This window comes from Misgurnus anguillicaudatus, chromosome 22, assembly GCF_027580225.2.
Source record: "Misgurnus anguillicaudatus chromosome 22, ASM2758022v2, whole genome shotgun sequence".
Taxonomy (NCBI): domain Eukaryota; kingdom Metazoa; phylum Chordata; class Actinopteri; order Cypriniformes; family Cobitidae; genus Misgurnus; species Misgurnus anguillicaudatus.
Genome location: NC_073358.2, coordinates 9,422,190 through 9,436,688, shown reverse-complemented (window position 1 = coordinate 9,436,688; position 14,499 = coordinate 9,422,190). Strand labels below are relative to the sequence as shown.

At 34.6% G+C, this 14,499-nt stretch overlaps 2 protein-coding genes across 3 annotated transcripts; one reads left to right on the top strand and one right to left on the bottom strand.

Annotated features, from left to right (window-relative positions):
* Window positions 1-1,633: 1,633 nt before the first annotated feature.
* On the bottom strand, window positions 1,634-8,635 carry LOC129441056 (N-acylethanolamine-hydrolyzing acid amidase). Its single transcript, XM_073861166.1, has 11 exons — window positions 8,241-8,635; window positions 7,402-7,566; window positions 7,185-7,308; window positions 7,003-7,093; window positions 6,851-6,924; window positions 4,815-4,987; window positions 4,601-4,657; window positions 4,311-4,377; window positions 4,197-4,225; window positions 2,244-2,310; window positions 1,634-2,028 (listed from the first exon to the last, which is right to left on the bottom strand). The coding sequence occupies exons 1-11, from the start codon at window positions 8,408-8,410 to the stop codon at window positions 1,999-2,001; spliced, it is 1,047 nt and encodes a 348-aa protein (XP_073717267.1). The 5' UTR covers window positions 8,411-8,635; the 3' UTR covers window positions 1,634-1,998.
* LOC129441057 (flavin reductase (NADPH)) lies at window positions 8,274-12,006 on the top strand. Of its 2 annotated transcripts, none has more exons than XM_055200784.2 (5): window positions 8,274-8,411; window positions 10,211-10,368; window positions 10,766-10,967; window positions 11,250-11,414; window positions 11,550-12,006. In XM_055200784.2, the coding sequence occupies exons 2-5, from the start codon at window positions 10,234-10,236 to the stop codon at window positions 11,705-11,707; spliced, it is 660 nt and encodes a 219-aa protein (XP_055056759.1). In that variant the 5' UTR covers window positions 8,274-8,411; window positions 10,211-10,233; the 3' UTR covers window positions 11,708-12,006. The 2 variants fall into 2 exon arrangements, with proteins under 2 accessions (XP_055056759.1, XP_055056757.1); XM_055200782.2 differs by lacking the exon at window positions 8,274-8,411 and adding an exon at window positions 9,390-9,545.
* Window positions 12,007-14,499: the final 2,493 nt, after the last annotated feature.

Genomic DNA, 14,499 nt, shown 5'->3' with positions numbered 1-14,499 from the left:
ATGAAATGCTAAGTATTACTTCAAAGCTAATCAGTGAAGCTATCTTCAAAAAACTACAGAAATGTCATTACCACCACCGTCATTTCCACCACACTGCCCTTTGTGGTGGAAAAGACAGCATGTGGTGGAAATGACATTGAGTGTGTTTACATGCACAAAATAAGGTAAATAAGCAAAATATCAAAAATCTGCTTATTATAGAAAACTGTTTTCATGCATTTACATGCAAATCAATAAAACTGTAATAATTTATATGGGATTTCTTTGTAAGGTTTCTTGCATGTAGTGATGTCACCGCCTAAAGTACATGAAGAGTTTGGTTCCAAAACGCAATAAATCCATTTTGACAAATTTCGTGTTTTCTATACGAAGTGACAAGATGAAAACCACTATTTTCTGTTGCAAACTTTCACATAGCATATTTAGGTTAAAAAAAACATAAAAAAAATCAAATCCATAACTTGATTTTCAAAGATTTATTATAAAAACGAATAATTTTTTCCACAAAATGCAATAAATCCATGACGTTTTTTTCCCAAAATGCTATAAATCTATTCAATCAATGCATAAATGTGCATTCATCTTTGCATTTTATATTGATTTAGTTGAACAGTTGTACACACTGATTAAAAAAATAAACATTAATGACATTAACCAAAACACTTACTTTGTCAAACAGTGTAATTGCTGCGGTTATACTTGACGTCGTTGATTTTTCACAGCGATCAGCTGTAAAATGTTTTGGTCCTGCTCGATTTTCGTTTACTTTGAGTAAAATAATGTAATTTTTATGAGATCCCCTGGGGTCAATGTGTTAGCATGACAGAAGCTTGATGCTGTCGAGAGAACAAGCACCCGTCTCCCGAGTGCCTCTCGTGTGAATTATTAGATGTTGATGGCTTACATTTCTTTCCCATCACAGAAAACCATCACAGGTTTATCAATGCCATTAAAGTATTATTTTGTTTTTGTTTATTTGTTGATCATGAACATTGTAGATGAGGAAAACTATAGGACTCCGTGTACTCAACGCGGCGCCATTGTTTGTTTACATTGCGTGGAATGGTGCGCCGTAATTTGTGGAGCGGATTTATTGCATTCTGTAGAAAAGGAGGAGTGGCGTTTATCGCGTTTTGGGGGGAAAAGGGATAAAAGATGACAGAATAACATGGCGGATATTGGATTTTGCATAAAATTAAGAATTTACTTTAAAATACTGACCTGATATAATACTGATTTTGGCAGTAACTAATTTTTTTCAAAAATGGCGTTTATTGCGTTTTGGAACCAAACTCTTCATATAGTCGTTCAAATAAGCAGACATATTATCTGTCTTAAGCTATATTGTTGTTCCTCTTCTCATGTCTGCAGAACCTGTAAATGTAACTTTCATTTTCACAGTTTTTGTCAACTGCTTTAGTCGAGCAGAAACTTTTATGCATTAATATGTGCTTCTGCATGTGACGTTTATCTGCGAGAAAGCAGGTTAGGGTGTTTACAATGCTTAATTAAACCAGGACTAGGCCTTAGTTTAATAAGGAAATTAATTAGAAAACTAGTTTTAACAAACATGCCTTACTATGCAAGCCATAAAATGTACGTGTGTGATGAGAAATACAAAAAAACCAAACACTTAATGTTATAATGTTTAATTTTTTTTAGCTGTTTTAACATTCAGCAATAAAATTGTGAATTTCAGAGAATAAAAAAATAAATTTATTTACTTCACAATAGCTGTCTTTTATAAAAATATTTCTGAATGATTGTTAGTCAAATTTACATTTTTACAATCTAAGAACATAATTTTAAAATCCTTTCAGTAGTAAGATGTCTTCTAAAATCCCTCCATAGTGTTGGATTTGTGTGCAATAATTGTGATGACCAACACCGTGAAGTAATCTTTACCACCTCAAATTCTCCAAACATTAAAATCACACTTGTTTCCATTATTAAAAATCAGAATTTGCTGGTTAGGTTCAGAAGCATGTCATGAAAATTCTAGCTGATTGAGACGTTTTTACACATCATCTGTAAAAATTCAGAAAAGGCCATTAGACTATTATAAAAAACAATATGTTAAAAACATTGCTGATGATGTCAGAAAATCAGACCAGTCAAAGTTTCCTTTGTGACATTACAGTGCAAGCGGCAGATGATCAAAAAGCCCCAGAATGTCAAAATGATTTTTATACAGCGACCTCTGAGAAGCTGTTTTAAAAGTGGAAGTTGTGGTTATTTCTTACGTCTCTAACGCGTGTCGTGTATTTTCCAGGTGCAGCTGCGCTCATGACTGTTGTGTAAACTGTATGGCTGTAAAGGAGATCACATTCAAAAAAAAAACTTTAGCATAATTTTATCTAATAGACATCCAAACAGCTGTCAGTGATAATTTAATAGACTTTAAAATAAATATATAAATGAAAACAAACACCTTGTAATCCCTGTTGACTTTGTTTACATAATGGACTAATATATATATAGACCGTTTCAGCAGTAACAACATAAACAAGCGGCTGCACGTAGCTTCCGGTAAACTCCGCTAAGAATAAATAACAACAAAGTTCTTTAAACGTATCACTGTAAAAAGTAATACCTAGATCTAACTTATAAAAAGTGAGGCAAGTGACTGCATGGGAAGTTTTAGGTTGAGTCAACTTGCAACATTTTTTAAGTATATTGAACACACTAACATTACTTAATATGAATGCAATAAAATTGAGTTGAGTTAACTAATTGTACTAGTATTACTCAGTTAGATAAACATACTTTTCTTGGTACAGGTAACATATTTATGGTTAGTTGTTGTTTTTTATTCCATGAGATGATGGCATGAAACGTTTATTCAATCAACGCACCCACTCAGTTTCGTTTTGGGTAGCTGTAAAGCGTAACATACTTCAGTATGCAGTCTATGCACAAGCACCAGTCTTCTGAAGAATGGTAACTACAAAACTCAAAGAAGAAACAGACACTCTTCCAAATATCGAAGATAAATGAACATTAAACACTAACAAGTCTTTCTTTTTAGTTAGAAACAAACAAAAAAAGTTTTAATTCAAATTTTACTCTCCAAATGCAGTCCCATGCAAAGCATGCTGGGATCTGCAAGTCCACTGCCTAGTTAGTTATGTTTACAAAAATAATTCATGTAGTTTTTACACAAAAATTATTAAGTTCATTTTTGTTTCTTACAAATTGAAATGGATTATACATATTAAAAGTAAGTTGAATTTACTCAATAATGTGTTCATTTAGAATTACTCAAATTATTCCAATTTTTATTTTATTTTAACTCATATTTTGATTTAAAAAACAAGAATTTAAAATATTTAATACAGTTTACTCAATTTATTTTTGTTAAATCTACTAAGGCAAAGAAACACTTTTTACAGTTTATTTATATAACAAGCAAAAAAACAACACATAGATTACCTAGGAAACCAAAACATTTGTTATTTTCCACGAGGCATTTGTTCAAGAGATCAGTTTAGCAACTAGTCAGAGCATTAAAAAAACGAAACCGGAAGTAAGGTTCGGATCCAGACGTGTATCACGTGCTTCCAATGAAACCGTCTAATATAGTTTTATTTATATAATATATTTATATATATTTTATTTTATTTATATAAATATAATATTTTTACACAAAAATCAAAGTTAATTTATTTACTTATTTAATAAATAACATGTGCGCGTGTGTAAATGTTTCTTAAATACAAGAATAGTTGTGTATTTATATATACATAATAAATATACACACTTGCAAACACAAACTTTTATTTTTGTATGCGATTAATCGTGATTAATCGTTTGACAGCCTTACTTTTAATTTTAATTAAATTATCTGAAATGTAAAACATTTGGAAATAAGGCATAAAGGTTCATAAGACAGAATAAGACAGATCAAGCTTTGACTGTTCTGAACCACTGGTTTAAACAAAGGATGTCTGTGAAGATGCAAATAAACAGTCTGACAGATTCACATGACTGATTTGTCTGTCTGATTCACAGTAAACTTTGCATTGTGTGGTTTGTCATTGTGCAACCTTCATGAGGAAGTGCTGGAATGTACACTGAAGTATGTTTGCACACATATAGCACATAAATGAAACCAAAGATACAAAATATCATGTGATAGATGAAATGTGGGCAGCATGCTGCATGAATGCAATAAAATAAAATGAAATTCTCCTTACCTTCTACATACTGGATACACGGACAAAACCTGTAACATGATATTATTTCATGAGAATCCATACGATCACATGCACTATATCGCAATGCATATGTCTTATAATTTGCTCAAATACCTGATACAGAGAATTCATATCTATGTGGTCTTGGCCAGTAGCGTTCAACGCTTTCATGGCCGTGTTTCTAAAATAGAGGAAACAGAGTTAGAAACAACCATCAATGATAAATTGTCAAAGATTGACATTTATGTATTGGGAGATGCTTTTATCCAAAGTAACTTACAGTGCATTCAAGCTATATTATCATTATGTGTGATCCTGGGATCAATCCAGTGACCTTTGTCTTGCTAATGCAATGCTTTACCAGTTGATCTACAGCACTTTGATGTAAAGATTGTAATACTTGCCTTCGATCGTCTCTACTAGGCAGCCAATGGTCAAAATTTGTTTCAACGCGGTACCAACTAAAAAAGCAAGCATTAACATAATACATTTAGTGAAGTAAATAATTTCAACTAGCATAAATGCTTATCTCATAGAAAAGTATTGTAAAAGATGGGCCAAATGAAAGCCTGTTGTATCAATCGATACTTTTTTATTAATATTTAGTTTGCTACATACTTTCCATTAAGTGGATCCAGAGGCCAGATATCTGCTGATCCACCCCGGTCTCTGGTAATGACCACGCCCTCACCAGGACGAACTCCTCCCACAATGTAATACACATCTGCTATGATTGGTACCTTTGCAAGTCTCATGACTGCATTCTGAAAATCCTCAGCTTCTTCAAGAGTCTAAAGGTAACCAAAAAAGTAATTTCAACAAAAAATGTCTCCTCTTATATTCTGCAGCGGAAAATCAGACAGGTTTGAAATAACATGAGCTGACTAAATGATGACAGAATTTTATAATGTTACATACACTATGGTTGAAAAATGTATGGTTATTTGATTTACATGTTTTAAATGACCCTTTGATCTTAAATGGCCACTGTGTAGATTTTTTGAGGCTTCTAGCAGTGAGATTGTGAATTGCAACAGCTCACTCCTCCATTTCGAAACGCATAGTGATGCTACAGTAGCCGCCACAGGACAAACACATCATCGTCTGAGATAACGTAGTGACAAAACGAGCTCTATAAAACAGTTTATCCATTTAAGGCTACTGTAGAAACATGGCGGCACGAAATGGTGACTTCCATGTAAGGGGACCCGCAGTGTATGTAGATAAAAATGGCTCATTCTAAGGTAATAAAAACAACACAGATCATTTTGTAAGGTACACCACTGTGAATATAGTAATGTATATTATATTGCATTTCTGTCAAGAGATCTTTTTAAAAGTTACACAATGCACCTTTAAAGGAAAACACCACCGCTTTTCAATACTTTACTATGTTCTAACATCAACTAAGACAAATCAATACATACCTATCTTTTTTCAATGCGTGCACTTAATCTTTGTACAGCGTGTCGTGAATGTGTTAGCATTTAGCCTAGCCCCATTCATTCCTATGGCTCCATACAGGGGTGAATTTAGAAGCCACCAAACACTTCCATGTTTTCCCTATTTAAAGACTGTTACATGAGTAGTTAAGGCCCGGGTATACTTTTTTCCGCGTCCAGCTCGCGCGCGCACGCGTCCGCGCAGCTTTCCGAGTATAGTCCCCGCGGCTACACGCGGATGGCAGCGTCGACACTATACGCAATTCAAATGATTTCTTATTCAAATTATTAGTCTAACAGGCTGTCAGGACAGCACTGATTTGGCGACATTTACAGTACATTAAAACATTAGGATAGGTGAAGAAAAGTAACTGATCCACCATTGCAAACACAGTTTAGAACAAACAATAAGACAACAAAGAACAGGAATCAAACAAACATGCTCCAGGGCTTTCTGTTCTTGGAAGAAGTAAAAGTTAAAGAAGAAAAACGATAGTGTGTGTGCAAATGCTGTCTATTTCCTTTGTATAATTGTTTATAGTGGAGTGCCCTGTCTAAATATGTTTACGCGCATGCGCTGTCGTACGCGGACTGTACGCGCACTGTCCGCGCGGTCTCAAATTTTGGGCTGCACCCTCTTGATGACGAAAATGACGTCATGCGGACGGCGCGCATACGCGGACGTCCCTAGTATACTTTCGGCTTTACACGAGTAAGTATGGTGGCACAAAACTTTTGTTTGGAGCCATAGTAATGAATGGGGCTAGGCTAAATGCTAACACATTCAAGAAGCGCTGTACAAAGATTAAAAGTGCATGCATTGAAAAAAGATAGCTATGTATTAATTCAAGTTGAGGTAAAAACATAGAAAAATATTGAAAAACGGTGGTGTTTTCCTTTAAGTAAATAGTTTGGGTGGCAGTTAAGCATCTCAGTGTGGGACCTCTAGAATCTGACAGATAAAATTATTTATATATATATATATATATATATATATATATATATATATATATATATATATATATATATATATATATATATATATATATATATATATATATATATATATAATATAGCAATTTTAAAATTCAATGTTTTTGATGAGTTTGCAATTATTTAAAAAATGTGGAAAAAAGAACAACGAAGAAACCATAAACTTTAAACAGTAGTGTATATATTAACGTCATTATTATTATGTGTGTGTTGACTGACCTCTCGTACTAGCCAGCTATCTGGGGAACTTTTTAATAAAGCTGAAATTATATTCTCCCACCAATGTCCCTTATCTGTTGAAATACAGGCATGAATAAAATAAAACTTAAGCAAAACTCAATATTTTATTTTATCTTTATAAAGCTACCTACCCCGCTGATTGCCAGACACTGTAAACTTGTTGTCACTCTGTCCTGTCCACAATCCAACATAGCCAGCAAATGTGGTCCCCCTGTATGCCACCTGTACAGGTAAACCAAAATAAATTTTGATGGCATACTTGAATCTTTATGAGTAATTCTGGTCTTTTTTTACTCTTAACAGTCAACAATACCTTTCCATTTTTAATAAAAAGAACGTCCAGAGTTAGATTTTTTAACACCTCGTGGGGATAATCCAGGTTTCTGCCATGGTATATATTTCCCTTTATATCCTGAGCGACAATACTGGTGCAAAACCTGAAATATAAGCAAACCAACCACAATAAATGTTACAACTACATGCATTTAAAAAGCACAAAAAATATGTTTACATAAAGAAACTTTACTTACGCAGACACTTCATAAGCAAAGTTTAAAAGCACAATATCTGAAATGTCACTTCCGTAGATGGATGCCATGCCCCGTATTTCTCCAGCATATGGTTGCGGGATGTATTTCTCAAGAGCTCTCACTATAGGTTTAACAGCATCATGAACCCATTTGGGAACAGTTGTGCTGAAACAAACAGGAAGTTCTCAGAAACATTTTTTTTTTGCAATCAAATTTTGCTATAAATAAATGGTATGCACATGACAATTTGCCCTTCACTTTATGATAAATAATCTTTAGTCTGAGAGCATTTAAAATATATATGATTTATAGTTGGCTTTTTTCTAAATTCATGTTAAATTTCATGTTACTCCAGTTGTGTCGTTGCAGCTCTTTAACTAAAAAAGAACCAAACCGATCAGAAGCACCATTGACTTCCATAGTACTCATTTTCCTACAATGGATGTCAATTAAGCATTTAATCACTTTGGTTACACACATTCCTCAAAATATCTTCCTTTACGTTCATCAGAAAAAAGAAAGTATACAGGTTTGTAACAACATGAGGGTGCGTAGTATATGATGACAAAATTTTCGTTTTTGGGGTGAATCCTTTAAGAATCAAAACTGAACGACTCCTGAATCGCTCGCTCTTTAGAGTCGAATCTTTTGAGTTTTCAATTCATGCGTTTAGTGTCGAATAATGATAAATAACGCAATCATTCACTGAATCGTGTTGCAGCGAAAAGCTACAGCAAAATATAACCTTGATGCTGATATTTTAGTTTGAAGGATACAAACACTGCACAATTGTGTAAACCTTTAAATTTAACCGACTGAAATTTGTGACAGCTACTTACTCGATCACCTGAGCTGCTGCTTTTTTTAAGAAGTCAAGGTCATAGAGGTTTTTCAGAGGAGCCCATCTCTGATCCGCAGGCACATCCAGACTGATGTTCACCACTGGAGGAGGAAAACTTGCTGTCGATACGCAGAAATAAGTTAACAGTGGAAAAATCTGAAGCTTCATGGTAAATTCAACAGTTTATGAAGTCTTTTTTTGTGTTGTTGACCTAGAGCTTGCTGTGATTTCATCTGACATGCGTGTATGCGTAACCAAACAGCCCTTTATAACTTCTGTAGTGGATTAAAAATAAGGAAATGATGTTTGTGAAACAGCACAACCACCACAAGGGGGAAGTGTATGATCACTTTTGTTTGCTTGTGCTAGTAAGGATGAAGTGAAATTAAACCAAGAGAGCTTTCGGGCTAAAGGTAGACAATGGCAAAGACTATAGATATCAACATCTTCAGTTTTATTTGGGAATAGCGCAGTACATTGCGTATGTTTTAGCGAATCCCGCCTTTCGGTAAAAAAAACAATAATCAATCGTTAATGACTGACGATTCTCTGGCTTGTCAGTACTTGAGTATTTGTGCCTGTAGCTGGAGAAATCTGGAAAAAGTGTTTTAATACAATTTAAGCGTAGGAAACTACATGTATGGTACTTTTAGTTCCAGGATTAAGTGTTGGAAATATGCTGTTTTATTATGACCTTACCCAACGAGTTTAGAGATATCTATGTTCCCCCATTCAAGTAGATAGTCTTGTGTGACTGAAATTGCTGCCCGGAAGTGGTGCAAATTTGGACGCCGAGTAAGATGACTTTCCTAAAATGGACTTTGACGATAGTTCCTTTGATCGTCCGACTGTTGTGTTTAAATGCTAGTAATGCAGGCTAAAGCGAACCTGAAAGTAAACCTCTGTCGACTTATATATAATTTGTTGTACTGTCGAACGTGCCATATTTCTTCAAAATCAGTGCAGTGGTCACGAACTGAGAAAACGAAAATGTAAAGTGAAAGTGAAATGCACAAAAAAATGCGTCCTGAACGTCACATTTTGCTGAAACGGTACACAACTAGAACTCGTGGCTCACAAACGATGATAAAAACAGGAAAGGTCTCTTTTAATAAACGCCCAAGAAGGTCACATTTGTTATTAAAGTTTTTTTTATTCGACTGCATATTATTACAACGTAATAATTGCTAGACTGCGGTGACAACTAACTTCTGCTGAGCATGCGCAGTAAGGTTAACCGCAGCTGTCTTGAGGACACCAGAGCGCACGCGGATGTTTACACTTGATGCGAGTTTGGTGTACAGTAAGTGTCAGGATTTTTGTTTCTGTGTTTGTCTGATTTGCACCTTTATGTACATTTATTTACACTTTACGTTTGCAATTACAGCTTAGATTGCAGATTTCTTTAAACTTGTTGGGCAAATTGAAATTACATGAGTTATGTCATTGACGTTTACTTTTGTCCATTAATGTTTACATATTTTGGTTTGGCTTTGATTATATCACATGCAAACTATTTGATAGCTACGTGTTTTGTGCATTTGTGTGATGTGGTGCATTTGAAAAAAAATGCTTTTCAAAATAATTGTAATGCTTCCTTATTGTCATTCGATGTTGTTGCGTAACTTTGTGATGTAATTTGGCTGTTTGGTAACATTCCCGACTGAGGTTATACTGTAGCACGAGCAGATGACATTTACTTCACCAACAACAAAAATCAAATTATTTTCTAACCCTCACGTTGTTCCAAACCTGTATAAATACGTTTTAAATAATGTTAATAACCAAATAGATCTGGGGCACCATTCACTTACATAGCGTTGTTTTTTCTGGTATTGGTATTTTAGCAGAACAAAGAAATGTATACAAATTTGGAACTATTTGAGGGTGTCTAAATGATTGTTGAATGTTTTCTGTATGCGAGTCGGTTATAAACAGAAACTTTATTTTTCATTTATGTCGTGGCAGGAAAAAACTGATCCTAACTAAAGATGAAGATCGCTGTGCTCGGTGCAACAGGTCAAACAGGACAGCAGCTGGTATTTCAGGCTTTACAACAGGGACACACTGTCACAGCCATTGTCAGAAACCCTGCAAAACTCACTGTAACACATGACAATCTCAAGGTACAATTTACACAGATATTAATAACAACCTGCTTATTGTTATTATATTCATGATGTTCATTATATTTATGCATATGTGTTTCAGTTAAGATTATGATGTACTAAAGATGAAAAAACGCTAAAATTTTGCATGACAGTCACAAGGATGCCATAAAATTCTGATGTGTTCCCTTTATGTCTTCATATCATGTGATTTGCTCAGATGACATTTTAATTCAAGTATTAAAGATTTCCTTTATGGTAAATTATACATGCAACAAATAGAAAAAGATGAGATCCACACAATGCTGCCCCACAATTGGATAAATCTGGCAAGATGATGCTTGCTGTAAGTCAATAAGAACATTGTAACCATAACACACCATGTCCTGTTTAACTCCATGCACTCATGTGATAGGTGGTTGAAGCAGACATTTTTTCAGAAGATGGTCTGAAACCGCACTTCAAAGATCAGGATGCTGTGCTATCCTGTCTTGGCTTTCCAATCTCATTTATCTATGGAGTCACCGGCTACACCCAATCTATGAAGGCAGCAATAAATGCAATGCGTGATGTCAAAGTTAATCGAATCATCACCATGACATCATGGTACACTGATCGTAAGTGCCGTTGTGTGGATGGCCATTAAAGGCACAATATGTAAAATTTTTCCCTTAAAATATCCAAACCAAACCCATTTTATATAGTTTGTTTGAATCTAGAGAAATTACTTATACAACTCCCATCATTTCATGCTCTTTTACAGCATCATCAAGTTATGCCGTTATTGTTTAACGGAATCTAGCGGCGAAAATAACATATTGTGCCTTTAAACAGGAAAGTAGTATATTTGGTGTTATTTGTCTGAAATAGTAATTGGACTACTGTGTTACACTCCGCAGCTAATTCGGGTACCAATGCTTCCTATCTTATCCGCTTTATGTTGCTACCGATGATTAGAAGTGTCCTGAGCAACATGTATGAAATGGAAACCTTTCTAACGCAGACAGATGACATCAACTGGACTGTTGTCAGGCCTCCAGGTCTCAAAAACATACCAACAACAGGTGGGCTTTAGATTTCGATATATGTGAAGCAAATTCCTGATCACTTTGTAGAGTTTCTTTCAGCTCATGTAAAACCTGCATACATAGAATTTTGGATTGACATAAATCACAAAAAAATTCTCTTTGTTTTCAAAGCCAATGAGTTTCTAACTCACGAAGGTTACTATGTTCCTGATGAAAATGGTCTTCCTATTGGCCAGACTGTGTCGAGGGGAGATGTGGCACGCTTCATGCTCTCGCTACTCAACAACAATGCTTGGATGAAGAAGGCTGTTGCTATCATCACCAAATGAATTTGCACTACACTTAAATCATTTTTATATACATTTTGTACACATTAAACATTTTATAGCACTTGCCTAATATAACACTACTTTTTAAATTTTAATTGATTAAAAATATGCACTTTCCTTGTACACTGACTGCCGCAAAAAAAAAAAATCAGATTGGAATTGACCTGCATATTTTGTCTCTTTTTAACGAATAGAGATTTGACATGCTTGTCATCATAATTAGTGAAGTTAAATGCAGTATTTTCTATTAATGTCCAAATAGCAATAATATGATGTAAACAAAGCATTTTTCTTTTATCTATGTATAAAAAAATATAGAAAGCAAACACTTAAATACAAGGACTGACAAAATAACTACTAACATAACACTAAATAAATAAAGTACATCTAGCTTTTGTAGCTCCTCATATCAGCCGCTGTGTAGCCCTCTTATAATTAGAGGTCAAGCCCAGAATGGGCAAAGACTCTATTGTATCCGTTAGTTTTCTTATTATTATTCCTTTTTTTCTCCCATTGCCCCTAACCCAATCCTAAATCTAACATACACACTAATCCTAATCCTGCAATCTGATTGGTCAATGAAAATGTTGATCCAGGACCAACAATGGTGTTGATTCAGGATCACATCTTACTTGGTGAAATCACGTTCACCATATGATTTTCCGTCATGAAAATTTTCCCGCCATTTGTAATTATTCGCCCATGTTGAGGCTAGGGAAATTATATGTAAAAAGAAGTTGGCTGAGTCCATCAACAGCAGAACAATTTATATTTATGAATCAACATCTTTATATGTAAACAATGTGGCATTTTATGGCTTGATATATTTTATGAATCTCTTATTATTTATTTGGTATATCTCTATTCAATTTATTAATTAAATAGACCCGAATAGCCTATAGTTTTTGACAATAATGAGCCTAAAAGCTCATGTAGTTGTTAAACAGATGTTAAAACAACAACAACAGACCATTTAATTTTATAATGTTAATGGAGCGCATGCATTTCCCGGGTTCGATCCTAAGATCTTTGCATGGAGTTGAGAACTTTATCCACTCTCCCATTTTATCACTTGTGTCAATGTGGGATACAATTTGTCAGCACTCGTCTAAAATCTTGCCAAGGCTGCTTCATGTAAAGACATGCAAATGACCGCTAAGTGTCACTGTGGAGGCAATTTTGGATTGATGTTTCGAAGCTCCGAAACATACGGCACAAATGATTCAAAAAATTGATTTACAGAAAACCCAGTTTCATTGTTAGACCATTAGGGCAAAAAGTTATTGAAAGCTTTTTGATAACTTTAACCACTTGCAAATAACACGTAAACAAAGTTGTCGAAATTTGCGCAAAACGGTCATATCTCTGCAACTCTTTATCGTATTCACACTAAATTTGGTGTGTGGCATCACAACCATGACCTGAGGCAACATACATAGTTTTGGCACAGCACCACCTAGTGGTCTCGAGATATGAAAAGTGACTCTTTTTGCGAATAACTACTGCAAAAATAGATCTAAAATTATGAAAGTGCTATTGTTAGATTCCTTGAGGCATGCCGAGCCAAACGATACCAAAAGGTTTCCGGTCGGCCATTTTGGGTGTCGGCCATTTTTAATTTTGTCGTTATTTCTTGTATTATATGAATACAATGCCTATTGCTACGAAACTTGTTATGGCTCTTAAGTGAATGTTCTAAGAGCACTTGCAAAGATATCGGCCACCACCCCCTAGTGGTCAACAGATGTAAAGAAATGAATACAATGTTTATTGCATTTTATTCAATTGTAATACTGTCATAAGACTTCAGTCTATTGATTCTTTGGCTCCTGCAGAGTACGATGGCACCAAAAATGTCATAGTCAAACCTACTGCCTGTCATTTTGAATTATATTGCATATCTACTTTTTCGAACTCCTCTTAGAGCGATTGTTTGATTGGCTTCAATTTTGGTAAGCATCTTCTAGAGACAATCCAGACAAAAAGTTATCAAAAGCTTTTCGATAGACCTATCGGTTGTCATAAAACACATCAACAAATATGATGGCGAGCACAACGAAATGTATTTGAGCCTGTACCTTCGCAAAACTTTTGCGTATTGATATGAGACTTTGTGTATGTCATAACAGTGATGAACTGAGGGTAGTGATGGGCGATTTCGAAGCACACTTCTTGAGGCTTCGAAACATTTACGAATCTTTTGTTTCGAATCATTGGTTCGGAGCTTGTTTCAAACTGGCCAAAGTCACGTGATTTTAGCAAACGAGGCTTCATTACGTCATAACTGTTTCGAAAATCCGACGATTCACCACTAGGGGGAGTTGATCACAAATGTAGGTGAACTCGGGTCAGTTTATTATAAAAGTTCATAAAACATTCATTCTTCTGACTAATAACAATGCCATTTTGTTTACTTTTAGTTTATAGACAGATTTAATGACAAATATGTGCATAATTAAAAAGGGAGTTTGTCTTAATTATTTGTTTGCCATAAATAAAACTAAAAACATAGAATACACTTTTAATTATGTCTTAATAAATAAAATAATAATTTTTTCTTAAAAACATATTTTTAGAACAATCTTGCTATTATTTTGTAAAAAGTGTAAAATGTTTAGACAGATCTTGCTGCTTTTACACTATTTTAACCAGCAGGTGCCGCCAGCATGTATGGTGTTTCGAACGTTTCGAAAAACTGAATCAATTTGCGAAGCAATTGGTTCAATTGATTCAAAGCTTCGAAAAGCATTGTTTCTCCCATCACTAACTGAGAGTGCATGCACTGTTTCGTT